This window comes from Pseudopipra pipra, chromosome Z (assembly GCF_036250125.1).
Source record: "Pseudopipra pipra isolate bDixPip1 chromosome Z, bDixPip1.hap1, whole genome shotgun sequence".
Lineage (NCBI taxonomy): Eukaryota > Metazoa > Chordata > Aves > Passeriformes > Pipridae > Pseudopipra > Pseudopipra pipra.
Genome location: NC_087581.1, coordinates 25,325,150 through 25,352,868, shown reverse-complemented (window position 1 = coordinate 25,352,868; position 27,719 = coordinate 25,325,150). Strand labels below are relative to the sequence as shown.

The 27,719-nt window shown below is 45.5% G+C and overlaps 2 protein-coding genes across 8 annotated transcripts in view; both read right to left on the bottom strand.

Moving 5' to 3' along the window:
* Positions 1–3,418: 3,418 nt before the first annotated feature.
* On the bottom strand, positions 3,419–10,459 carry LOC135407405 (glutamine-rich protein 2-like). Of its 6 annotated transcripts, none has more exons than XM_064642403.1 (16): positions 9,587–10,459; positions 9,235–9,339; positions 8,886–8,990; positions 8,172–8,486; positions 7,967–8,037; positions 7,689–7,818; positions 7,351–7,533; positions 6,954–7,079; positions 6,669–6,731; positions 6,154–6,318; positions 5,879–5,997; positions 5,131–5,196; positions 4,728–4,826; positions 4,227–4,326; positions 3,961–4,076; positions 3,419–3,581 (listed from the first exon to the last, which is right to left on the bottom strand). In XM_064642403.1, the coding sequence occupies exons 1-15, from the start codon at positions 10,004–10,006 to the stop codon at positions 3,990–3,992; spliced, it is 2,154 nt and encodes a 717-aa protein (XP_064498473.1). In that variant the 5' UTR covers positions 10,007–10,459; the 3' UTR covers positions 3,419–3,581; positions 3,961–3,989. The 6 variants fall into 6 exon arrangements, with proteins under 6 accessions (XP_064498473.1, XP_064498472.1, XP_064498471.1 ...); XM_064642402.1 differs by having other exon boundaries at positions 3,961–4,054; positions 6,954–7,076; XM_064642401.1 differs by having other exon boundaries at positions 3,961–4,054; positions 8,172–8,483; positions 9,587–10,457.
* A 1,052-nt stretch (positions 10,460–11,511) lies between these two features.
* The window catches only part of SLC1A1 (solute carrier family 1 member 1), a 97,087-nt gene continuing 80,879 nt past the window's right edge, over positions 11,512–27,719 (bottom strand). For both annotated transcript variants that reach the window (XM_064642411.1, XM_064642410.1), the window contains exons 6-12: positions 26,120–26,227; positions 24,475–24,659; positions 22,324–22,431; positions 18,284–18,406; positions 17,568–17,762; positions 16,906–17,040; positions 11,512–13,658 (exon numbers count right to left, since the gene is read on the bottom strand). In XM_064642411.1, the coding sequence (XP_064498481.1) occupies positions 13,412–13,658; positions 16,906–17,040; positions 17,568–17,762; positions 18,284–18,406; positions 22,324–22,431; positions 24,475–24,659; positions 26,120–26,227 (1,101 nt within the window). In that variant the 3' untranslated portion in view covers positions 11,512–13,411. The remainder of the gene's footprint in view (positions 13,659–16,905; positions 17,041–17,567; positions 17,763–18,283; positions 18,407–22,323; positions 22,432–24,474; positions 24,660–26,119; positions 26,228–27,719) is intronic.

Below are 27,719 nucleotides of genomic sequence, written 5' to 3'. Positions count from 1 at the left end.
GCACTGTGCCTTATCCTGCTCTCACATCTCCTCTCCAACTGCTGCTGTGGCTCCCCACCCCAGTAGCTCTCTGCCCACAGATTTCCAGCTGGCCTCCCATCCTCCGATGTGACCCTCCTGGGAACCTGGAGAAGCCAGGATGATCCTGTCAGGGGCCCTGAGAAGGCTAGGGAGCCTGGCCCCATGTCCTTTTGCTTACAGAAGCTGCAGTAGTCTTCCTACAGGATGGAGCCAGGGGATGGATGCTGGCAAGTCTGTCCTCCCTCCTGGAGGTGCCCTGCAGCCAGAACTATATGGAGAGGAGATGTCATCCCGTGCAGAGCACAGTTGAGCCCTGGCTTCTCAGGGCTTAACCATGGAAAGAAGGACTTCTGTTAAGTGTGGAGAGGAGGTTTTGATGACTAAGATTTTGGCTGATGCAAATTCAGAAAAATATATGAAGTTTTCAGAGAAGTTCTGGAGGCAATAGGTTCAAATGAAATGGGGGAAAACTAACACTGCTGCAAAGCCAATATTGCTGTGCTGGTTTAAAAGTTAACCAGCAGGGGAAATGAACTCAACTCAAAAGAGAGATTATAAATCAGAATAACAATTTAATAAAATAATACAATAAGTACGATTATACAGACAAACAATTTGGTTTTAACCCACAAAACCCAAATGTATAACCCAGCACCCTGGGGCATGAACAAAGTGGTGTTTCTTGTCCCCCCCCCCCCGAGTCCAAAGTAAAGGGAGAAGGGGAAAAAACCTGCTGGTGGGAGAGCTGTTGCAGTCTGATCAAAAGTGGTGATTGCAGTCCAGTTGAGGGTGGTGAGCTGCAGTCTGGTTGAGAGTGGTGAGCTGCAGTCTGGTTGAGAGTGGTGAGCTGCAGTCTTCCTTTGGATCCCACGAATGGTAAAAAGGTTCCGAAACTCCAAGTTTATATATTCTCCAGTTCAGGTAGGAATGCTCAGTCCTTCCCTCAGAGCGGGGAATTCCATAAAAGGGTATGAGGACAGGAACATCTTCCTACCTCACAGGCCTCTACTGACAACAGTTTCTGGGAAATGGCATGGAAGGCCATAGAATACACAGTCCTGGGCTACACCCATCCAGTGATGAATTGGTCCCAGCTGTTTTAAGTAGGACAATTGTGTAAAAGACCGAGGAGGAAAAAAGACTCCAGGCCAATTTAGGTTGGAGATAAGATAAGAAGAGCAGAAGCTTTAATGAGCCCCCAGGCCCCAGGAATACAAACCACCACGCGCGCGTTTGGATACAGGTTCTATAATTTTATAATGATGTCCAATCAATCCCTGCTCGCCTACCCCCCAGTTCCACCCCACTCTGCCCCTCGGTACACCCCCTCGGGAATTGAGTCTGGGGTAGTTTGGGACCCTTCTGTCATAATCTTCATCCTCCTCTCCGCACGTTGAGTCCTTGGAGGCCCTCCAAAGTTCCGGGCTTGAAGGTCGTTATGCCTGTGTTTAAATCTTCTGGTGCAGGCCTTAAGGTGTTTTTCTACAATTCTACCTTGATAAGGAGACTAAATAGCTAACAGAATTTTGAGGGATTGATATGGGATGGGGTTTGGTATGTGCAACTGTTAAGTTACTGCTGTTACTTTTACTGGAAAATATTGGTAAGAGACGTAATACCGTGAGACAGTAAAAGAATGCATGTTAATTATGCTGGTAGAGACCTCAGTGTGAAAACAATACCTGAGTTATATGCTGCTGTAGTTACTTCTGCTAGAAATACCGATACATTAAAATCTTCATCCACTACATAACTACTTCTAAAAATCTATAAAAATTAAAAAATCAAAAAATAAAAAAACTTTAAGGCATCACCAACTGCATCCGATATAGGAGAAACCAGAGAAAGAACCAGAATGGTGCTGGAAATGCTGCTGCCACAAATGTCCCAGCAGTGATGAGGTAAAGTTTCTGGAGTAAGTATCCACTGTCTTCCAGAGGCAGATCTGAACCTGCCAGCCAGTCTTGGACTTATCTTCCAGCATGTGGCAGCAGGCATCCAGCCCTGGGCTCTCAGTCATTTCAAATTCCAAGGTATCCTCATCCCACAGCATCCTGATCCCCTGCAGGGATCACCTGCATGGGGTAAGATGTCCCCATCCTCCTCCAGCACCTTCAACCTCCCAGCACCCCTAGTCCCGCCCCTCCTCAGCCTGACTTCCCAGCACGCTGTCCTGATGGTGTTGGGGTGGACAGTGGCAGCAATGATGACTGCCTGGATATGGCCCAGGGACCCCTGCCCAGCACCATGTCCTCCCTTGCAAGGACACCCTATGGTTCCAGGGGACCCCCCACCCGTCCACCCCACCCATTCTCACCAGGCAGTGGGTGGTCACCAGTATGTAGGTTTGTGAAGAGAGAGGCATTGCCTCTGTCCCCCTTGGGTGCCCACAGCTGAGCCTGCTGGGTGCTGAGCACTGTGACTTGGTGGGACAGACAGAGTCCCAAACCCGCAACCATGCATGTCCCCTAATGCCCTAGTGTTTCCCAAACTCCCAAACCAGCACTAGAGGTCTTTGACCACATAGCTGTCCCCAAACTCCCATGGTTGTCCCCAATATACCAAGGACCCCAACACCCCTGACATCCCTGTCCCCACAGATCAATCACCATGGATGTCCCCACCCCGATGGTCCCCATCCCCCTGAAGGTCCCCAGCTGAGGGAAGCACTCCAAGGTGGGGTTGAGGGGTCCCCACAGAGCCAGGGAATATGACAGAGATGAGAATGATGTCACTGGGGACCTTGAGGACCTGTGAGGGATGAATGGTGTAGGAACTGCTGTACCTGCTGCACGGTCATGGTCACCTGTGGGGACAGAGGGGACACGAGGGACAGAGCAGATGGCAGGGATGGTGAGGACAGTGGTGCACCTTCCACAGGAATCCCGGGGGCTCTGAGCACCCTCTGCTGGGGTCCCACCTGTTCACTACATTCTAAGGGCTTGAGGACGATGTCAAAGCCCCCCTGGGTCCGGGGTGAGAGAGGGAGCAGCGCTGCTCGGGCTGCCACCCATGCCCAGCCCTGCCAAAGAGCAGTTCTGCTGCAGGGGCACCCTGAGCCTGCTGCACCAGCACCCACGTGTGGGGCAAGCAGCACCCCAAGGACTCCACCTCTTGTCCCCCACATCCCATGGGCTGGGGGGCAGGCCCAGACCCTCCACCTGGCTCGGGGACATCCCCTGGCCCCACTCCTTCCCCTGCCTTCATTCTGGGGGTACACTCCCAGTTCTCTCACACCACCCAGCCTGGGGGGTGCCCCCCATGCTCCCCTGGTCCTGCCACCACTGAACCTTTGCCATTCCCTGAGGTACCTGGCCAGCTTTGCGGTGGTGGCTCTGAGGCAGGAGGTGAGAGGGTAGTTTTGAAATCAGTCTTGCTTAGAAAATTCAAAAAAACAATTGGTTAAATTTTTTATTAACTTTGAAAGAAATCCCTTTTCTTTGGGCAGCTGTCCCAGCCCTGGTGCTGGCTGTCCAGGTACTTCATCTGGGGGACCTGGATTTGCAGCAAATGCCATGGTGCCCGGGGTCAGTGGCGGGGGTCAGAGGCTGGCCGGTGCTCTAGTAGGGTGGTAGGGACAGGGATGAGCCCCCCTGCAGCCCAGGGGCAGCCCTGGCTGGGGGCAGCTCTGCCAGCCCAGGACAGGACAGGCAGCAGGGGCACCTGCCTGGGCAGAGACCCTTCGGGACAGAGTGCTGGCCCCTGCTCTCCAGAAGACAGGCTGTTGTCCCACACTGGCCAGGGCCATCCCCACACTGGTCTCCAGCTCAAACACCCGCATCCACCAGTCCTCCCCATCTATCCTGTGTCCGCCCCTCCTCAGCCCACCTCAGACCACAGTTCCACCTACTCAGCCATGCACACAGAGCCCTGCTCACCCACTGCTGGCAAACAGCTGGAACTCACTCCCCCCTTCCCCAGTGCCCTACAGGGCCATACCCAGCTTGTCCTGTGCCCTCACTGTCACTTTAGGCCTGTGCTCCTGTCTGTGATTGATGCAGCCATCTGTGCCCAGCAGCTCGGTCACACCAGGCTGGGAAGGAGAGAGTGGCTGGCTGCAATGTTGAGCCCAATTCAGCATCCCCAAGTAACCTTCCCCATGCAGCTTTCCCTGAGGAAACTGAGGCACGAATCCCCACAGATGCTCAGCATCTCCCTCCCAGCCTCGGTGCTCCCTGACGTATCCTTCCCTTTGCCATCCCTACCTTTTTGGAGAGCCACAGGGCATCCTTGAGCTGTGCATTGGATGTGTACTGGCCCTTGTCACTCTGCATCTTGAGGTGGGACCTGCCATTGGGCAGCTTCCTGGGGGCCAGGGTACAGGAATCATCAGTGCCCAGCTCTGTGGTACCCTGAGCTTCATCCCACAGTGCCCCAGTGGGGCATGTCCCTCCCGACTCCCCTACCACTGCTGCAGGAGACCCATGCCTGTCCCACTGTGCTGAATCAACCCCCCACCAAGCCTGAGGTCAGGCTGAGATCAGATACAACTGATGACATGTGGCACTAGTGCCACTGAGACCAGGGCTGGATGAGGCAGCGCAGCAGGAGCTCTAAAACCCTCGAGACCTGGGGCAAGGACAGATGGCCCTCTGTGGCCCCGTTTGCTTCCCTGCCCCACCCAGGCCCCCTGACTCCCTCTACCTCCGCCAGGGTATGACTGTCCTGCACCCCAGGGCTCAGGGATGGGTCCCCATGTGCCCTACCTGTAACCATGCTGTTGTGCTTGCTCCTCTGTGATGGTAGTGGGGTGTGCAGCGTGGCTGATGGGCATTGGCGGATAGAACGGGAGTGTGTCAATGTGCCTGGGGAAGACAAGAGCCATGGGTGGGTGATGGGGACAAATGAGCCATCCCAGCTTGGGACAGCACCCCAAAACCCATAGGCTTGTAGCACACAGCATCCCCCTGCCTGCTGCTCTCAGGGAGAGGTTTCCGGAGGGGTTCCCATTCCCTGGCTAACAGACAGGGCTGTGAAGGGGGCTCAGCAGAGTCAGATCCCAAGGCAGACACCCTAACCCCCATGCCTGACACAGGGCACTGTCAGCACCCGACCCCCCCCGTCCCACCCCTGCAGCCCCCCAATACACCAGTGCTGGGTGCTACTCACGGGCCAGGCACCTGCATGTTGAGGCCCCGGTCGCAGGACAGGCACTTGTAAGGGACCAGCAGCTGCCTAAGGGGGGAAGGAGTTTGGTGAGCTCCTGGCAAAGCCGCAGTGCTGCCTGCACACTGGCAGCAGCAGGTGCTGGGCACAGGTGAGCTCACAGGCAGCAGCAGGTGCCAGGCATGTCGCTGCAAGGATTCACAGTGTTTGCATGGGGAACTGCAGGGTGTTGAGCCTAATTCCCCCCCCCCCAAGAAGAAAAAAGAGACAAGCAATGCTGGCACCTCTGAACTTTGTAGCTGCCCAGGGCAGGTAGGGAGGGATGTGAGAGGCAGGACACAGGTGCCCATGCTGTCATCTGAACCCCAGTGTCACTGTCTTGTCAGGACTCATGACCCGCCCTGTGCCTGGCCAGGAGGGCAGGTTATGACCCAGCCCTGTGGCGCCATATGTTGTGCTCCTGCCTGCAGGAACGACCTGCTGTCCCCTATCCTTGCACCTCTGCACCCACATCCCAGTTTTGGTTTGGAGCGCTCCATTTTGCAGATGCCCCTCCTGGTACCTCCTTTGATGTGACGAACATGCTAGTGGTGGATGGAGAATGCAGAGTCATCATGCTTTGTCACCATCCCTGTGGTTCACTGGCTATTCTTGTCGGATGCCAGGGTACCACATGGGCACTGGCTGGGATAGCTGGAGGAAACAGGGCCAGTGCTGTCCTCAAAGCGAACACCATGCCCATCGCACTCACTGTTTAATTCCTGCAGCATCATCTGCAGTGACTGACATCTCGTCCTTGAGCTCCTTGATCATCCTTCCCCAGGTCTCCTCCAGCTGCTTCTGGAAAGGTCCTAGCTCTAGGCGATCCAGCTGTGGACAGATGCACATCCTCAGACAGCTGCCCCAGGATGGAACGTGGTGGTCCTCAGGCAAAAGCCAAGATGGGGATCCTGAGAGGGATGCTGCTTTGGGCTTCAAAATCCCCAAGGAGCCAGTTTTGTGCAGTGGGGACAAGGCACCCTGTACCTTGGAGTCCAGCGCATCACGGAGCTGCTGGTGGACCTCCTGCCAGCGCTGCTCCTGGCTCAACACTCGTTTCAGCATCTCCCGCATCCTCTCCTCCAGACTCTCCATGCTCGCCTCAAACTGGGTGCAATTGACTTTGCTGCCCAGGGAGGCTTTATCCTCTTTCTACCAGGGAGGAAAGGCAGGACAGTGGTGGGGACAGGGCAGGGGTTCAACAGGCAGGGCCAGTGTCTGCTGGGGACAGAGGTAAAACTGCTCCTGCAGGGACACTGTGCCCCTTTCAGGGATGCATGGCCTGCTCACCCCATCACCCCCGTGGGGTCGATCCCACCAGCTGAAGGGACCCAGGGAGAGAGAGGAGATAGAGGGACCTGGGAAGGGATCTGCAGCCAGTCTGGAAATACACCCTCCCCCCACACCAAAGCCAGTTTTGCCACTGAGCGCCCAAAGGACAAGGGACATTTGTCATCCTGCCTGAGACTCCTTGGTTGGTGACAGGCCCCTCAAGACTGTACCAGCAGCAGCAGGTCCTCCTTGTCTGCTTTCTTCTCCAGACTCTCCAGGGACCGGAACAGAGCCTTCCAATACAGAAAGCATTCCATGACACTGCAGCAGGGTCAGAGCTGCCTCTTGGCCAGCCAAGCATCCCATGTTCTCTGCTACCCAAAAACCTCTGGGAAAGGCCCTTTGAATCCACAGAGTGCTGCGACCAGGTGGGCAGGGGATCAGATCTCTGGTGGTTCCCAGGCTAGGGTGTGCCTGGGGGATACTCCAACCCTGCAGGGGGTTCAGCCACCCACCTCAATATCTTTCTGCTGCTGGCGATGGTCATCCCGGAGGCTTCCTGTGACATAGCCAAGCTGCTCACAGTCCCCTTCCACCCGCACAACTGTGGCCTGGATGCTCTTCAGCAGCTCCTCATCCTGCTGCAGGGAGGAAGACGACAAGATGATGCCATGCCAGTGGTGTCTGGCTGCCCCACAGAGACAGATTTAGGGTACTCAGCCAGTGCCACAAGCCCTCAGTGCCAGCACAACATTTGTATCAAGGCTTTAGTTTCCTGCTGACTTCCATGCTGCTGACTTGTCCAAATCAATTTGGGGGACAGCAAGGGGCTGCCCCACATTACAGTGAACACAACCTGATATGAGGGTCCTGACACACCCTCCCAAGCCCCCCATGCTGCTATTTGCCCACCTGGCTCTTCTGTGGCAGTGACCTCTGCACCTGCTGTGGCACTAAGGAGTCCACCCGCTCACGGAGTATCTCATAGTCGTGTAGGAGCTTCTTCAGCACCTTGGTGTCTGAGCTCTGGTCAGGGCTTGCTGCCTTTGCCTGCTTCTGCTCCACACTCCCCACCATTGCCCTCAGCTCATCCAGCTGCAGGAAGGGGAGGTAGGATGGATGCAGCCACCAGACTTGCATGCCATGGTGGCTCAATAGCCCCAGCCAGGCAGAGGATGTGGCCAGGAACCCCCCACAAGGAGCACCCTGTTGTTTGGGACAATAGTGGGAGTGCTCCTGCTGGACCTCACCTTCTCCTGAAGTTGGTTGGCTGTGACCAGCTGCTTCAGCGTGGCCTTGGTAATCTCCTGCTCCTCTCTCAGCTCCTTCTGCTCCTCTCTCAGCTCGTTCTGCTCCTGTTTAACCTCCTGCAGTGCAGGCCTGGCCAGTGAGATGAGTGCACAAGTAGGCTGAGTTTCCCCACGGCCACTTGGAGGGTGTCCCTCACCGCCCAAACCGGATATTCCTGGCCACCTTCCAGGCTCCCTTGCAGCCCCACAGGATACAAAGCCCTCTCCCATCCTCTTACTCCAGCTGGGAGATCTCGTCTCTGCCATCAGCCACATGTTGCTTTCCGAGGGCATCCTCCAGCTGCCTGATCTGGGAAGGGTGGTGTTGGCAGAAACAGAGCACAGACCTTATGTTCTCCCAGCATGAGGGTCCTTTGTCTGCCTCTTCCCTGCCAACTCCCCCTGGCATCCCTGCAGCCCTCTCAGGGACTGCCACAGGCTCACCTTCTCCTTCTCACCCTGCAGGTCACTGGCCAGGCCCTGCAGGTCACTGGCCAGGCCCTGCAGGGAGGTGACCTGGCCTTGGAGCTCACACAGGTCTCTGGTGATTCTCTCCACTGCTGGGTGACCTGCTTGGGATCCAGGCTGTGTCCCAGTGGTGCCACTTTGGGCACTGGGGGTCCCTGTCTCCATCCCTGGGGTGGTGCTCTGGGTATCAGGGCCTGACCCCAGGGTTTCCATGTCTGAAATGTGGGGCTTGGTAGAGGCAGGCTGGTCATGGAGGGACAATGGATGGCCAACAGGATCCTGGAGGTTCTGCTGGAGTGGGATGAGAAGATAGGCAGCAGTCAGGACCCAGGAGCATCCACAATTGATCTTGTGCACAAGCCAGAGGGACCCTTGGCAGCTCTGGTTGCCCTGCACTGGTACATCCTCACCTTCTCTCATTCCCAGCACCCATGTTCCCCTTTTTCAGGGCTGTTTAGTTCAAAGAGCCTCAAGATCCCTTTGGCTAAGGCAGACAGTGACCTCTACCACTGTCCTGACCCGCAGGCGGAGTTGGGGGCTCCTGGTGGATCCTTTCCTCTCTTCCCTCCTGGTGCCCTTCATGCTGGGCAATACGCAGGGCCACAGGCCAGGGATGGCAGGGCAAGATGGTGAGGGGCAGGGAGGGTGTGGGGACCCAGCTCTCTCCCTCCTGCACTGGCAGCAGTTCACCTGGCCAAGAGCTTTCTGGATCATCTGGATGTCTTCTTCCATGTGGGACTGTGTGGCCTTCATTTCATCAACCTCTTTGCGGAAATCCTTGCAGAGATCTGTGGCCTAGGATAGGGAGGTGGTGAGGTTGAGCCCCAGGAGAGGGTCCCTGGGTACCTGGAGGACCTTCATTCCTGCCATGTTCTCCATGTGGGGGGCAGCGCAGGGTCTGGCCAAGCCTGGTAGCCAGGCACTGTGAGAAGCACTCATCTGGCAGGGCCAGATCCAGGGGTGCTGAACCTCTAGCACGTAGAGGCAAGGGCACTGGCTGCCGCCTCGGACCCACACCTTGCTGATGGTGGTAGCTTACCTGGCCAAGTGCCTCCTTGATCCTCTGGATTTCCTCTCCCATGTGGGACTGTGTGGCCTTCATCCCAGCCATATCCTCATAGGGATCCTGAGATAGAGCTGTGGCCTAGGAGAGATGGGTGGCAGCGGTGAGCCCCAGGCGAAAGCTCCCCTAGAGCTCCCGCCCCTGCCCTGGGGAGCTAATGGCACAGCCTGCGTCAGCAGAGACAGACTCTGCATGAAGAGGATCCAAAGCACCCAGAGAAGTGTTTCATCGCCAGCTCTTCCTCCCAAGAACCCCCTTTCCCACAGTGAAACCCCAAGTGCTGCTGTGAGCTTGGGCTTCAATAAAACTTTGGTATAAGTGCACAGACCTCAGAGAAGGATGGGGGTATCTTAAGGGGAGCACTCCGGATGCTGGGAGGAGCCTCTACATCAGAGATGCCACTCTCTTTGGCTTCGGTCTTCTCCATGTCGGTGGCCATGGAGGTGACTGGAGGGCCACTCTTGGTCCCCTGCAGCAGGTCCTTCCTAGACAGCTGCTCCCCTGGCTCCTGGGGCTTCTGCCCCATGTCCTGGGCTCCGGCCTCAGTCCTGCCCTCCTTCTGCAGGCCAGGGTGTGATCCGGCAGGCTGGGTCTCCTCCACAGCCGAGGGGAGCACGTCTTGCATGCCCAGCAGCCTCAGGTGATCCAGCATGAGCTTCAGCAGTTTGCGGAGGGCCTCTAAGTTGACGTTTACCTCAGGCCTCCCGATGGCATCATCCAGCAGCTGCAACAGACTGACTGAGGCCATGGCTTGTGCCCTGCCCCAAAACACAGCACCTGTCCTGGGTGAATGGGAGCGTTTGTGCTCAGAGGGAACCCAGCAAGTTAGGAGTATGGGCAGCCAGCAGCCCCCTTCCTCCTCCTCCTCCTCTGCCTTTCTGAGCCCCAGCCACACGGATGTGCCTGTGTTTGTGCTGTCTCTTGTTGCCAGGTAACACCTGGCCCTGGCAGCCGGTTGTAACAGAGCTATGGAATCATGGAACACATCGGATCGGAGGGGACTTTTTAGAGATCATTGAGTCCTGTGCTTCCAGCCATGGTGGGTCAGGACCTCCTGGCTGTAGGGGTCTTCCCTGATCACCCCCTGGTTCTTCAGTCACCCCACCTTCGGGGGGAGAACATGAGGTTAGAGACCCAAAAATTCCCTTGCTCCCCTTGCTGTTCATCCACATTCCACCTTGGGCTGGAGGGGACAGTGTTAGGTGTACTCCAACCTCCTCCATCCCTTCAAGTGTTGCCCCACCTCGGGGTGCCCCTGTACAGCGCAGTTGAGGGCAGTGATGCAGCTACACAGAGTGCTGTGAGTCACCAATGGGTCAGGAATTGGGGGCTGAGCAGAGAGCATGCTCCTGGAACTCGAGGGGCTTCAGTATCAGGCACGGGGACACACCCACATGGACACACGGCCTGAGTTGGGGACCTCTGGACAGTCCCACAGTGCTGAGGAGACCAAGGCAGCTGTATGCAGGGGTGTCCGCTGGCTGCTCTTCCTTCTTTGGGCTCCTAGAGATGGGGGGCAGGTGGCACCCCAAAACTCCAAAGGAACCAGATGTATGGGGTGCCAACCACAACCAGGAGGGGACACAACTGTCTGGGCAGCTCCCCAAAGGGATCCAGATTTTGGGGTGCCCTTCACAACCCTGAGGGGACCCAGATGTTCAGATGGCCTCCCAGAACCAGGAGGGGGCCCAGATGTCTGCGTGTCCCCTCACAACTAGGAGGTGCACCTGCTGGTGCTTGTCTGATGGGAGACTGTCCACCACTCTCCAAAGCTTCCTGATCAGGAGGCTATGGAGAAGAGGACACAGTGCCCACGCACGGTGTTTCCACATATACTGAAGGTACATACTTGGAATACTGTGTCAAAAAGAGCATCCTTGGTCTTAGCAGTATCTTCAGTATATGGTTTGGTCTCTTGGTGGTGAGTGGATGGCAAAACAGCACTGTCAATCCCTGCTTAGCTGAATTGATCCACATAAAAAATTAATAGCTAAACAATCCCCTGCTTCGTGTGTATTTAATAGCATACTCCCAGTCCAGATTATATGTAGTTAAGAGGGCTTTCCTGCAATCTCAGCACTCTGCTCTTAAGGAGTTATTTTAATGGTAGAAGAGTGTAATTCTTGCCAAAGTTACAGCTGAGTCACTAGTGAAGATAACATAAATCCTGAATTCAATAGGGTTTGGTTTTCTTTCTATAGCTAAAGGAACTCAATACTCTACAGTAAGGAGAGGATAGTAGGCTAAAACGAGTTAAGAGAGAAATTATTTATTTTTAACACATTAGGAACACTGTTCACAGTACGTCATTAACAGGGTGACTACATAATGAGGTGATCATAAAAGGGTGACTTAAAAAGCTAGTTAAAGACAAAGCATAGACTATAGGCTAGTCATGGAAACTGGTAGGCTTCTTCCTCCCATATGCAAAGCTGCACAAATAAAGACTGTCTCATACTGTTTCTGCAAAGGTGAAAGATTGATTTACTTAATTGGTACATTTTTCTTTATTTTGTATAAACATACCAATACTTAGATTAACATTTCCATACAATTTACGATGTTTAATTTAAATACAGTATTATGTCTCATTAATTTAAGGTGCAATTTATCAAAATCTACAGTAAATTATTTTTATTTTAAATAATCAGTTCTCTTTGGCACGCTTCTGGTTTGTTTCAGTACAAAAGTGTAGGACTGAATCGAGTATATAACACTGCAGGAACTTGGAGGGTTTTTTTTTTGTTAGCATATGAGTGAGATATTATGTTTACCACAAGCTTATTTACAAACAAAGAACTGTATATGAATTTCAGTTTACTTTATATATAAAATGGCTAACTACTTCAATGTGCAAGGCAAAAAAGAAAAAATTGTTACAGCAACTCCTCCCTTGAGAGAGTGGTTTTTGCACCATGGAAATCTTGTATAAAATGTTTTAGAAAATGGAGATTTCTTATGAGGAGGTTCTCGGTGCTTCTTATTCTATAGCAAGCCACCCGAGGACATGAATTTCTGGGTCCAGAAATGGTTCATAAGATACAGTTCATAAGATATATCATATTGGCACTGTAGTAGTGTTGCAGCTATAAACTTGCATGTTCAACTCACAAACTAAACCAAGGAGCCAAAAAAACCAACCGGTCTGGGTAAAAGGTTTAGTCAGAGCGGCTTCTTTCTAGAAAAAACAGTCCGATTTCTATATATCTTGATAATATATCTGGTTTTATTCCAAGAAGGAAAGGTTTAGAATTTGCACTGTGCATTTTCATCTTCATGACCTATGCTTCTTTGAGCTGACTATTATTTGGTTAGAATCAAAGGTGAACAACAGAAAATGTTCTTTTTTTTCTTTCTGATGGAAATGTACTAAGAGGCCATCCAAGTGGACCTAAATAGGTGAAATATCACTTTACAAAAGCTCTTCAAATGCCAGAAGAGCAAACTTGTAGCAACTTATTTCACATCTGAAGGCCAATCCCAGCAGTTGGCACTCACGTGAAAGGCATGGGGAAACTTAGCTACATAAATACTAGAAATTCTTCCATGCCTAATTATTTCATAATTAAAGAAAACTAAACTCTGTTCACAGTAAAATGTACTTATTTCAAGGCCCTTCTGGTCTGTTTTTTCCTGAATCACGCAAGTAGTATCCCCTCAGCTGCAGAAATTAGCAATTTGGCAAATGATCAAGTTACAGGAGGTGTCAAGTACAGTGCGACCTGTTTAGAAGGCAAGGATGTTAAAAGGTATTTCATATAGGTGCTTTGTGATGTGGTAAGGTGTGAAATGTTGTGCTACTCCTGAGTAAAACACATTTGGCTGTCCCAGCTAAGATACCCACTTATGAGCATGCTGATTCCAAAGAGGCATTTCATAGCCTCAGCAAAAATGTATATTCTTAAAAAAAAAAAAAAAAAGTATTGTACAACTGTCTTTTTCTTCAACCTATCAGCACGTACTAAGAGTGGTGAGTTCAAACTGTTGAGACAGATGATGAGAAGGGGGCAGAACTGGAAGGTTAATCAGAATCTGTGTAGTAAATCAAATGCTAGTGAGACGTAATTCATTCTCAATTATCCTTTAACCTTTTTGAGATATTGCATATGGCCACGTACTTTAGTGCTCCTGTTTTACCTGAAAGCTACTGGCTTTAGAACTGAGATGTCTGTGTGAAGGATATGGTGTCAGACTTATCTATAGCAAAGCCTCCATTGATGTAAGATTTCTTGGTCTCTCTTCCATCATTATCAAGTATTGTTGTTTCCAAGGCAAAAGGATTGACTATGTTGACTTCAGAGGTGACATCCATCTGCTCCAGCTCCTTTTTAGAGAGCTTCTCCACTACCCCTGTACCAAAGGCATCTCCCAAGACATTCACCATTGTTCTGAATCGATCCCTATGGAAAAAAAATGTCAGACAAACTATTCAGTATGTTACTTAGAAAACCCTTTTAGTAAAAGTAAGCCCACTCTAGCAAATGCAGCACTGTTTCCCTCCCAGTGCAGATTTGGGGTAATTCTTCAATTAAAAGAAAAAAGTCTTGTAGAACAAGAAACAGAATTTTGCCCACATGTATTTGAAGAAGCCTGGAGTCACTTTCATGACAAGTTATTGCGTATAGGTCATGCAAAAATGCAAGTCATATCACTTGTCTGTCTAGAGCAGAATTCCATTGCTGTGGCACACCCTTACAAAATGTTGCAAGGATCACCTCTCAGGCCCTGAAGTATGCTACACAGGGCCTTTGTTTTCCTTTGTGATGAGAGACTGTGGGGTGCAGCAGAAGGAAGAGTCTACATTGTGCCTTTTGTGATTCTAACAGCCATGTCTTCAGCCACATGAGCACCCAGCCCAGCATCTTCAGTATTCTGACCCAAACCCTGGAAAGAGGAAAGGCTATCTTCTGCTAGCTTATCATTGTTAAAGGGCTGAAGTTTGCCACTACTAGCAAATAGTTTGCAAAAGTTAAGCAATAAGTACAAAAGGCGAAAGTGTTAAACAAGTCACTTAAAGGAATATGATAATTCTGCACTGTTGATTTTTCTCCAAACAGAAATGTCACTTGCAGGCCTTAAAAATCTGCCACTACTTGGCAGAGGAGCAACAAACCCCTTGCAATATAACAAAGTTTGAAAATCGGTGTGGAAGTATGGACAGTGGAAGGCCATTCTTCCCTGTTTTTCTTTTCAGCTACACAACAGTGCAAAGGCTCTGTGGCAGAACAGGTTTCTCTGTCTATGCAGAGATGTTGAGGTTGACATATTCATAATATTTTGGAAAACATTGCCAAAACAACAGTGAAGTGAATTGGCACGTCTCATATATATTCTTCTTCTAGAACTGCTGAACTCCAGAGCTAAAAAAATTCCCACATTTCTTTCCATGTGGAATAAAAATATGTGGTGGGGAAAGGGAGAGAGGTAAAGAAAAATTCTGGTAGAATCAGTCTGACAAGTGAGACAAATCAACAGAACTGGAAGCTCATCTATTATAATACTTGTAATCAATTAATTTTTCTATTCTTCATTTAACATGTGGAAGAACTCCTCAAGCCTATGCAATAAAACTTAGGTAAGTTCATAATTAACTGCTGGATTGTTAATGAGCCACTACTATCAATAGTTTGCAAAATAATACATTTTAGGCAGTAAGTACAAAAGGCGAAAGTGTTAATAATCTACGTGGCATCACGATGTGCATTCCATCCCCTGAGGTGCAAAATGCACTAGCAATGATCCCTGGTACAAAAAATTAATCTTTAATTTGCTTTACGCAGCAAGAAACCTTAGTCTGAAAAATGCCCCAGTTCCAACCAGAAACATCTTGAATTATTTGTATGCTTCGTGGTGGAACAGGTAGCTTCCATGATTCATACTGAGCCTAAGAATCACATAAACTGTGGACTTTGAAAGTGGAGGCAAGATCATAAAATTATGATTGCTATGAGAAAATGGGAATTACTGTTCTCTTTCTCTCTCTCACTCCCACAAAAGAAATAGAGGGCTTCAAATAAAATTATTAGGATGTAGAATATGTCTCTGCACAACACTTTATTAGGATTTGGAATTCCACAGGAATTATGGAAACAAGGGTCCCAAAACAGTGAGGCATTCAGGGAAGAAGACGACAAAAAACACCTCTTAACTCAGGAACTCTGTGAGATGCAATCTGCAGAAGGCTGGAAAAGTACTTTGGGAAAAGAACCAATATACATTTGTTCTGTTCTTAGACTCTTTAGATAACTGCTCTAAGCCAGTGGTTTGTACTAATCTGCACTATCCTTAACAAAGTTAAATGTCTACCAGGAATACAGCAAACAAAGCTATTAGAGCCCGTTGTAGACAGATGACTGGGAGAATGTACTTGTGGCTGGAGCTGCTTGTTTTGGAGCAATTATGCTTATGCATAAATTAAATTGATTCTTGGATCCATCCAACAGCCCTGATTTTCTGGAGACTGGCATTTCTCTCTACTTGCAAAATTGGGTTATATAATCAAATAAATTAAATAGATCTGTGAAATACATAGGTTGCTGCCAGAAATCCTTCAAGAAAATTATTGGAAAGGGTGGAGGAGGAACAAGGAGTGTAAATATGAGTGTAAATATGAGCCAAAGAAGAAATGCAAAGATTATGAAACAATTAAGATCTCTGGATTGATACCAATGAAATATCATCCATGCTGAGTTACTGCAGATGAACAAGACCTTGGTCTGAGCACTAAAGATCACACAGTTTAGGAGGCAAAAAAGCTGTATTACATAGTAAAATTATACTCCTTAACTTGTGAATCCTGTCATGCTGTGAATCATGGCACAAAACTGAGTGTCTATGTCCTTCTGAACTCCAGAATACATTCTGTGATTCTTTGGGCTTTTGCAAAACTAGCAGAGAAAAACCTCAGCGTAACTCGAACAGAAAAGATTTCTAGTGAAAAGGCTTCTCTCCAGAAAGAGCAGCCAAATGGGACTGAGGGGTTTTGCAGTCCTCTGAGACAGCTGGGATCAGGCATAAGGAAAGCCTTCTGAGTTTATATGTGTCCGTTGATCAAGGTGCTGGGCCAGTGCTCTTAGTGAACAACAGCCCTACCTAAGTAGTGGCAGCAGCACAGCCCCACGTATAGCCCACCATGCGCATGCCCGCTATGTGGAGTCCAGGGCCAGCTTTGCTTAGTTCATGTTGTCCTCCACTACCTCTTCACCAGTATGGATTTTATGTGCTTTGTTGAAATCAACTAAGATGTTATACTTGTGGCTACATTTGATTTTTATTAATGGTGTCTGAATTTAGCATAATGTGGTGGCTGCTGACACTTCAGAGGCACTCTTTGGTACTGTCAAGTTTGCATTATGCTCGTGATTTATGTGGCTGCTACTTTAAGGTTGATAACACCTCTGAATGTGAGGTTATTCACTGCCATCCCATGCAGTAGGGCTTCTCTCACAATTAAAGCCACTACTGCATTCAACTCTGAACAAGCTTGACCATAAGAATAATCTTTGTCCATTTTCTGCAACAGTCCTAAATGATTTTGTTGCTTTCTTTCTCAGACTCACATATTCCCAGGCAACTCATGTAAACATTAAAAAAAAAAAAAAAAAAGAAGAAGAAAAACTAATTAAATATCAAGTGCCATAAACTTACAGAAGCCAGTCAACTGCAATGATCAGAGTAACATCCTCGGCGGGCAGGCCAACGGCGCTCAGTACAATCACCATGGTGACAAGTCCAGCTTGGGGGACACCTGCAGCCCCGATGCTGGCTGCCGTAGCTGTGACACTAAATCCCAAATTAAGCCCAGAAAAGGCATTTAGAATACATATTGCTCACAGAAACTCTATTTCCTGACACAAATGAGCTTACTTCACTGCAAGAAAGAAGGCCAAAATGTTCCAGTTTCCTCTTGAATTGTATCTACTCAAAGTCTAGTGTCAAGCTTATGGGACAAGTCATGTACAGATACCATTATGGTTACACTGCAAAGTAACAGGCAACACACATCTAACAAGGAAACTGGACAGATCAGAGGTAGAGGCTGAGCTGGGTTTGCAAGTGTTTGCAAGGAAGAAAAATGGCAATTTCCGGAACAAATTGCCAGCAATACAATTGTATACCAGCTGCATGCCCTGGCCAACCCATCTCCTCATCAGGTTACACTGGCAAGGCCTCAGAACAAGAAGTGAGAATGCTTGTTATTTCCTGTGCTGTCAGTGATAGTCTAAACTTTCCTGTGGAGTATCCAAAGTTACTGTAATTCACAAAAATCCTCACTGCCCACAAAAAGCATGTAATGGCTTTAGTCTTACCTAATGGTAACTATTTTGCCAATATCCAGTGCTAAGTCATTCAGTTGTGCGATAAATACGGCTGCTACTGCTTCATAAAGAGCTGTGCCATCCATGTTGATGGTAGCTCCAACTGGAAGAACAAATCTGGTGATTCTTTTATCAATCGAGTTTTTTTCTTCTGCACAGCGGAAGGTGACAGGCAAAGTTGCTGAACTGGCACATAATGAAATACATAAAGTAAGCGCAGGCAAACCCACACCATTTCCCTTGTCCTTCCTTTTTCTCAGAGCATGACCTGCTGTAAGACTCATATGGACATCTAAGGCAGGAAGAAAGGCTGCACCTTGGAAAAGCAAGGCAACGTTTGCTATATCTTCTAGTTATTGGAAGAAATAACAAAGTCTTGGTTATTCTCAAAATCACAGGGTACAACTGCCCTGGCATATGTAGTCACAGAGACTGTGCAATGGCTTCAACTCTATCAAGTTTGTGACTAATGAGCTGAATGGCCTCCTTCTGGGAGAGGCAGACCCTCATTTGGTATAAGGCCAGCACAATCTATAATGTCCCTATGGGTACCACAGAAATGATGATAAAAGCAATATTTCAACCTCCAGGGCACTGTGAACTGTTGAGCTGATACCAGGACTTTTAACAAATTAGCAATAAAGTCAGAGCACAAACAATGCAATTACTACTAGGAACATTACAGAAAAGATGTTTCTTTTGTTTACCTGGAAGAAATCATGAGGGCTGTCAGAAGTGCCTGAGCCATCCCCATCGCAAAACGAAAAGGATTTTTCCTTACTATTATTAAGTAGATCAGTGGCAGAATTATACCAGAATGGATTGCAAGTCTGCAAAATAAAATGGACTAGTTAAACAAATGGATCCATCTCTGTCTCGCTTTACTAAGATGGTGATAATAGGTATCTAGTTCTGTCCTCAAGAACACTTATGAAACACTAAAGTGACTTCAGTGACATCTATATGCAAAATTTAGAAAAAATAAATAATATTGTTAATAAATAATTGTTAATAAAAAGTAAACTAATGCTGTTCTACACTTCCTTTTGGAAGGGAGAGAGAGATCATATATGATTTGTCTCTCTTTCCTAAGCAGAACAAGAATTAAGTGATTTATTAGAAATAATTTTAAACTGATGAAAATGAGAAGCCTAAACTAATAATGTTATACTTAAACTGAAGTGCAGAGGGTGATTTAAAATAACACCAAAACACTCCACTCTTCTGCCAAATCCTTACAATGCAGACCAGAGACAAATCAAAAAACCAAACCAAATTATTGTTCTAAGTTTATCTGCTCTTATTAGAGAACATGTTTTGGAATTAAATGTAAATATGCTTTCCAGTCAGGGACAGCTGAAATCTACATCCTTCTGCAGAAACTTCAATCACAAACCTATAGAAAAATCCACACCTACTCTGAGGAAAACCGTGTAAGGTCTATAATTAAAATGTAGTGATATTACAAACGACATATATGTAGTCTCATCATCTTTAATATTGAAAGATACCGAAATATTATCCTTTGAAACTATAAATTTTTAAAATTAAGTGTGTTGACTCACTTCCTCTCTTGACTTTAGCTGCTCAGGAGCATTTGCTTGGATATTTGTGTAGCTTTCAGGGACAAATTCATCCTTTAAATTGAGCATTAATTTTGAACACTGTGCAGTAATTCCATAGGCATATGCATGCAGAGCTTGTGGGCATTAAGATTAGAGGCAAACAGACTTATGGAAGTACATTTGAAATGAAATACATGTGAAGAGTCTGTGAAATTTTCCCTGTGTTTGAAGGCTGAAAGTAATTATAGCAACATCAGCTTCTTGAGAAAAGAAATTATAGCATGGAAACATAAACTGCAGAACTGTTGTCATATGACCTTGGGATTTTTATTCCGTCCTCACAATATGTTCATGTGCACATTACTGTGTTGTAATAATGTTTTATGATTTCAGAGCAGCTGACAAAGATAGCGATAAATCATGGTACTATTTGTTCTGCCAAAACCAGACAATTAAGAGAGAAGTAGTCACAGTACAGAAATCCACAACAGCACCAAAAATCACCCACAAAATCTATGTATTTTTTTCTTTGGGAAAATCACCTTTTTAAAAGCAACAGGCATTAAAGTTTTCATTCTTATGTGAAGATATGATTTATTTAGTGGAATGTAAATAACAGCATGAAACATGTATTGCAAGTAACTCTAGAAAGAAACCTAACAATTTATACAATGGCGCCTGAGAACAAACTGAATTCTGCAGAATATGTAGAAAAAATATAAAGTGGTATGGGTGCCATTTGGTGTTGATGAGGGTAAACATTTCAAGTATGTCTTAGTCTAAAAGCATAGTGACTTACTTATTTTGAAAAATTTAGATCCTCATATTTTTAGTGGTAACATGAACATGGCATTTTCAAAATAAAGTATTTGTGCATATCTGCTTTGCCACCACTGATTTTCATAAAACAAATTTGAAGTAACATTTATTTTCATGCATAAAATGCAATTCACAGCAAGTAGCAGAAATTTTTAGACCAAAAATCATAATCAGTAACTGAAAATAGAAATTCTAACAGCTTTCAGTTTTAAGATAGAAAGAACTTTGTCACTCAGAATCCCAAGCTGCCATTCCCTACAGCATCCAAGGATGCAGCTGCCTTGCTGCTTTCAGAAGAGACAAAGGCATGGGCAAAGAAAGTCTGCTTGCTGCAGCTTCCTTTTGTTTTTTTCCACTTCAGGCTGAGTTTCCTCTGGCACTTACATTATGCTTCCTACTTTGACTTTCCTCTGCTGTACCTGCTAACATACCCTCATCTTGACACTGCAACCATTAAACTTAAGAGGCTTAAGATATTTACTGGCAAACTGGACCAAAGGCACCGGGAAAAGTCTGTTCCCTCACGGTGACCTGAGTGAGACATAAGACTGAGATGTGCTACAAATAGTGGTGGATGAGAGCTGGTAGGGTTGAAAATGTGAAAGGTCATGAATAATGAAGTTGAGAAGAAGGTGAGATTAAAGATGAGCTGGATATGAAGGCTAAAGGAAAGGAAGAGGAGGATAAGAAACATCAGTCTTCATGCTCTTGCACAACTTTCTTGATAGGGAATACAAGAAATATTTAAGACAACCTGTAATTCTTAGGATCAAGTTTAAAGGGACAACAATTAACAGTTACAGAAGATGCTGATGAACAGAACACACTGCAAATGGGCAAGGTCAAACAAATAAGAATGTAAACCAAAAAGATAGTGGGAATGGCGCCATCTAAGAAACCAAAATGACAAGCAACATTTCTCCTGTTTGCTGAGAGGTGAGAAGAAGGGTATTCTTGCAAGCTGGAAAACATAGAAAAAGCACCTTTCCCCTGCAGCCTATAGCCTTGTCTGTATGTTGTCATATCTGCTCCTGTGATCTGATTACAACATGCTCTCCCTGATGGTCAGTTTTGCAGAGAATGTGCTGCTCTCCAAAACACCTTAAACAGCACCCATGGTTTCTATGGGTATGTAATTTCCGTAGGGCGCACGTGGACTATTGATTGGTTCAGTATTATCAGTGGGGCAAACCATTACTACCTCAGAGAAAAGGTTTTTCAAACCACCACACCTTCTCTCTTCTTGGTTGTCATAAAGCATGTGAATGACTTTTGAAGAATAACATGCATATGCATAACGTGGCTCTTCTTTATGCATATGCATAAAGAAGCTCTTGAACAACTTTGGATCTAGCATCTAGACAAAACACATATAAATCCTTAGCATACTGAAGGAATTATAGGAGTGGATGCTAAAGCAATGAACCAAGACAGCCTAGAAGGTATGGTTCACTGAATTGGAAATAGAAATTTAAATGCATTTAACTTACTGGGCCTGTAATATCCATTTATCTACCACAAGGCTCCTTTGTAGGAAAGTTGTCAGAGACATAAAATGACCTATATTATAACCAGTATCATTTGGAGCAGTTAAGTTGTTCTAAGGCTCTACTCCTTCAAGGCTCCATGTTGTGCAGGTGTAATCTCCTCCACTCAGACTATTCTACATAGCCAAGGGTTTAGAAAAAGAATATGTTACTCACATTGCAACTCGTCCTTTTGCAGCTTCACCATCTAACTTTGCCTTGAAGGAGTAATTAGCAAACAGTGCAATTCCCAGGACTTCTTTTGATGTCAGCAGCCTGCTCTGCACTGGGAAGGGAAGGGACCAGTCTCCTCTTTGGCATCATTTACTGTGCACTGTATTTACCATGCATTTGGATTTGGCAGGGAGAGCTGGGCCTATGGTGGTACACCTAGGGCCCAAAAGTCCCATGGAGGTTGCAACATAATCCAGATATTTCTTTATGTTTGATAGGCTGGCAACCCCTGATAAGCCATAATTCATAACCCCACTCTTTTCCAGCTTCTTCTAGTATCTAACAGAAGCCTTACTACTCTCCAAAATACAATATTATTTGTTTCAGCACCAAGCTAAGAAGATGAAACAATGAATACAAGAAAATTATTTGTGTTTGGGTTTTGGTTTTTTTCTTTAGAATGCAAGGCAGTGACTCTTTAAAACAAAACATACATTCAGCTAAACATGCATTCAATTCATCCTCACACATCCTCACATAATTTTCACCGATAAGAATTTTTGTCTCTGACCTAGAAGAGTAGGTGTTATGGATAACTAAGTGGTAATCAACTGAGTGCTAAAAACTGAACACATACAATTTCATCTTTAAGAAATTACATACCCACTTATTACTGTAGCCATATAAAGACCCAATTTACGAAAGATTTCCCAGTCCTCAACTTCTACTATCTTCCCAGCAATTAAAAACACGATACCAATTGGCATATACCTAGAAAGTAAAAATAAGGCAATCAAAAAAGCATTTTCGGAAATACTGCATGCTCACCATGAAATAATTTCTCTCCCACTATACCTTCTTAAAACAGATGGAAAATGTGTTTTGATATTCTATTACACAACTGCAGATTTTTTTTCTTTACATTCTGTTATACAACTGACTTTATTCACTTGCAGCAAGACTACAACAGAGGTGATAAAAAAAGATTAGAAAATCAGAATGAATGTAACTCTATGCATAGTCTAATAATTAACTGTATAACCTGGTGTTACAGAATACACAGAAGTTGGGATGGGGCATGGGCATATACCCCATGGCAGCATATATTTATGTATAGACATAAACTTCCTTGGAGGTGGAAGTATGCAGGGCTGAGACCTATATCTGTGTATTCTGGAATCACACAGATGGGAAAGGTCTCCTGTACTTAAAGGAGCTGTCCTCCAGCACGGGGGGCTGTATCTGTGTCACCTGCACCAAACAGAGTGATGTTAGCTTGATGAGATAGTATGCTCATCAGTGTGTTGCCTGATGGAGGGGTCCCCATCTGCCAGTAAACTTACACAAGGCCACGCCTTACAGACATGAAAAGCTGCATAGGCTACTGCCTACAGAAAATTCAAGTCAAAAATCAGGAATTATGTTAGCAGCAGCTCCACTGTGTTCCTTCTGGTCCCAGAGACCAGGCTGTCACAGAGACAAGTTACTACTTCAGAGCTTTGACTAGTATAAATTAATTTATAAATTTGTAAATATATAAAGTGTATCCATTTTAAAATATCAGTTATAAATTTATAAAATGTATGCGTGCCATCTCACAAACAAAATCATACCTTATCCCTGTAGAAAGCAGGGACACTTAGTTCCTCTAAGCCTTGAATGTGATGAAAGCAGAACTAATTCCTCACACTTCCAGCATCAAACTCTACCTTATTTCAAACAAGAGCTCCCAAATCTGTAGAAACATGGGGAGCCTGTAGCCACAGTTTCATGCACAAGCAAGGAAATAAATAGTCAGTTTATGAGTAAGATCCTAGAGGACATGTGCTAACTCTCAGGTCTCACTATTGGTAATTTTCTGCCGAGTGAGACAGCCTACTTCATGGAGTTTTAACTCAGCTGGGGACTGAACTAGCTGCATAGCACAGGCCCAACTGCAGAAATTAATCTACCTTTCTTTAAGGCAGCAAGATAAACACTGGACAGGTTTACTGTTTTACAGGCATCAGAGTGGGCTGAGATGTAAGGACAATCCATGGAAGGGGCAGATCTGATAAGCTACTGTTCGTGTGAAACGTGGAGTTTCACAAAATGAGCAGAGTACTGTAGTAAACGGGACAAGGCATTCCACATACAAGGTCAAACTCTTGAAAGGATTATGTATGCTTATAGTACTGATACTGTAATTGTGATCTGCATGGACAAGAGCTCTGTGAATAGCTGTGAAGTCCAACCAAACATTATCAGGTGAGTTGCTACATTTTTAAATTGTTTTTCCTGTCTGAGAATATTATTAGAATGTTGTCTCACAAAACCTGTTAGCAGGAGGTAAATGATGCTAAGTTGTATTTTGCATACCATTCTGGATTTTGCCCTGTGATGTAGCTTGTATATTAATTCGTATTTCTAAAGGGATCCTGTGAACATAATCACTGTCAGGGAAAAATATTCAAGACTGACAAGGGCATATGGGTGATTATGATTCTACAGTCCTCAAAGTAGTCCTCAAAGTCCTCCACTGCAGTTGAACTGGTTTTATATAAACCTCTAGCAAGAGTGTCTGAAAACCTCAGGTTTCTTGTACATCAATGGGACTGTTTCTTTAGTATATAGTAAGTGAGAGCTCTGTCTCCAGTTTCTTCAAAAGAATAAATTCTGTAGAAAGGAAACTTTTTACCAACCATTCTTTGAAAGTTGTTTGCTGCAAAGCACTATACAAAAGCAGATATGAAGTCCGAGTCTGGTCCCACCTTTTCAATGACAAAATCCACTTAAAGAAGTTGTTAGAAAATGCCAGTATAACCTTGGACTTACCACATAATTATCTGAACTATTCTCATTGTAGCTTCATTCAGTGCATTGAAGAAATCCAACAGCACTTGTCCTTTCTCTCCCATTTTCCCAATAACCATTCCAAAAACAAGACAAAAGACAATCAACCCCAGTGCATTGATGCCATTGGAATACATGCCCACGATTTTGTATTCTTGGGTTTTGTTCTACAGATTAGAATAAAGAGAAAAAAAGTACCATCTGAAAACAGTGAATTTACTTTAAAGATTTTCTAAAATGAAAACACACTTAGATTTTTCTAAAGATATGGAGCTCTTCCCAATCACTCTATTCCCTTTTTTAAAGTGCCAAGTGGGCAAGTTCAGGGATGAAGTTAGAACTAAACTGAACTTGAACACTTTGTATTTTACAGCCATGCAAGGATCTGATCAAATCCTAGCAGGGAGTAAAGCACCCCTTAATTTATATTACACAACTGCAGATTTTTTTTTTATATTCTCTTATACAACTGACTTTATTCACTTGCAGCAAGACTACAACAGAGGTGATGAAAAAAAAGATTAGAAAATCAGAATAAATGTAACTATGCATAGTCTAATAAGTAACTGTATAACTTGGTGTTACAGAATACACAGAAGTTGGGATGGGGTCCTTTCTATAGACTTCTGACATGAATGATAGCAAGGTATGCACAGTCATGCATCAAGATTTACTCCCCTACACTCGATTTACTCCTCACTGTGAAGAAAAAAACACAGATGTAGAATCCTTGTGGTTATTTCTGAGCAACTCAAGGGTTTGTGTCTGGATTTAAGATAAGTTGACCACTGAGTAACAACTAGGACACCAGTGAAATTCCATAATTTAGAGCAGAATGGGATGAATAGGTAAGTATTCATGCATTCCTCTGAGCTTATGCAGTATCAACATACGAAGGAAAGGGAGCAATTCTTCACTACATCCTGCTTCAGGATTTAATTCATGTCTCTTCATGAATTTTGGAACAAGATGAAATTTGGAAGGAGTATAATAAAATGTATATTGATTTGGTAATGTTTGTAGTTCTGTGTTCACATTCTATTGAATTCCTTTCTCCCTCTCCTCCAGTGTAAGTCTAGGCTTTATAAACTGTCAACACCCACAAGCCTTCCACACCTCTAATGAGAGGCTTGATAAACTTCTTCACTTTTGTCTGTCCACATTCTTTTTTCTGAGTAACAAACTTTTAATTAACAAATGACTTATATTGTCTTGCTTTCCATTAAAAAATTTATGGTTTTTGACTCCTTTTCTTCTTTTGTGCTTACAACTATGTCACTGCTGCTCGATCATGCTGTGCTGATATACACCTAGTCTTTCTACAGTGACTGTTTTAATTTCTCAGCAAAATGAAAATTCATAAGCATATAAATTTAATCAATCTTCATCTATTATCTTTGGATTGCTTAATTACCCATGAACTCCTCTGATGCTCTTAAACTTACTGGAAGATCCTTACAATGATCTCTAGCACTTACTTATTAACTTTTGTGCTCTTGTAAAATCCTCTATGTGCCATTTCCTGCCTTTTCTTCATCACTAACGGGCATGAACTAAATCAAATGTAGTCTGTGTTCCTTCTCCCCACTTCATATAATGTGAAGGAATAAAATGATAAAGGTCGCACCTCTGAAGCCTCTGCTGTCGTAGCAGTTGTAACAGGTTCACCAGGAAATGTGGAGCTGTTTTTATCCACAGCAACTGTAGCTTTAACTTTTTCACGTTTGGTTTTATACTGGAAAAGTTTTTAAAAAAAACCAGAAGAACTTATTTAGAAACATGAGAAAACTGAAGAATAGACAAAGGCATAGCCTCTGCCCAGTAAAAATGAAACAATCTGACTGGAAGGTAGCAAACATATTCAAAGATGTTATTTCCCAATTCACTTGAGCCATTAGGGTTCTGTAACTCAGAAGCTATAGATTCAACAAGAGATTCACAGATATGTTATGAATTCTGCATGGAGCTGCTGCAGTCTTGTGGGGCATGAGATAGAGCTCCTGACAATGGCAAGGAGACTTTTTGCTGAGACAGTCTGGAGAGAATTGCTGACAGTCACCCCACCTGTGGAGCAGACACACCAGATACAACGAGCCGAGCCCCCCCCCCCCCATATACTGTGGTCAGCATAACTAATGCCATTATGCAAGGCAAACAGCTATCCTTTGTGGCAGAATGGGTCACACAGTTGTTCCCTTTCCCCTCATTATCAGGTCCTCAAAGTTCAAGCACCAAGTAGATAAAACAGATAGACTTATTCTTCCTCTCCCCACTGGCCTCCAGATTCCTGGGCACTATGCTGACCACTCCTCTCCTTATTGGCCTTAAAGGTTCCAGGCACACAGCCAGACAAGTGGTGGTGATGACCCAAGTCACAGAACATGGAGAAGTAACAGCACCAAGAGCACTGTTCATAAAACTAAGCAGGTACAAGTCCTAAGGGGTAACTTGGACCAGAGCTGCTGCTGGACAGTGAGACCTGGTGGTCAGGGATGCTTCCACCATTGTCTGATTCCTCTGGGGACTGAGTGACCAATCCATATTATTTTATAAGTTTTTCAAGTCTCCATTATGGTTGTTATGTTGATACAGCAAACCAAGTATTAAGATCTGGCCAAATCTGCAGAGGGTCCAGTGATTAGAAAATAAGCTAAGTGGTACTATAATAAAATCGGACTACACTGATTCTGCTCATAGAAATCCTGTGCTATTCTGATTATAAATTCTGTGCTATACTAATATCCTGTTATGAAAATAAAACTTTAACAGTAACTATGATTTAGTACCACCATCATTCTGCCAAGGATCCCTAAAAGAACCTGTCTGTCCCCTTACTGTTGGGTGACAGTAATTAATACATGAGAAATACTACATGGAGAAGTTTTATAAAGGGGAAATACACTGAGTCATGCACAGCAGCACATCAGACATCACTTCCTGGGAAAGGTTAACTACCTTACATACAAGCTTTAGATAAACTGGTAGGCAGCTGCTGGGAAAAACAGAAGGAAAGTCAAGAGCATCACAGAAAAAGGAGTTGATATATTTACAGGTAAAGGTGACTGAAAGAAACCTAATATATGGACAAGAGTTTCCTCTTTCATCTTGCAACTCTCACTTTTCCTGAAAGATGTCTCAAACAGACTTTGCCTTTTCCTTTATGTGGATTATTTAGTCTAGCAATGGACATTAGATGTGAGACATATCAGGGTGAGGGCTAAATTATG

Coding starts and splice junctions, on each gene's coding strand:
- LOC135407405 (XM_064642400.1), bottom strand. CDS start 10,006: ATGGCCTCAGTCAGTCTGTTGCAGCTGCTGGATGATGCCATCGGGAGG. Junction 7,534..7,688: donor CCAACCAACTTCAGGAGAAG/GTGAGGTCCAGC, acceptor CCCTTCCTGCAG/CTGGATGAGCTGAGGGCAAT. Junction 5,197..5,878: donor GATGCTGCAGGAATTAAACA/GTGAGTGCGATG, acceptor TTCCCCCCTTAG/GCAGCTGCTGGTCCCTTACA.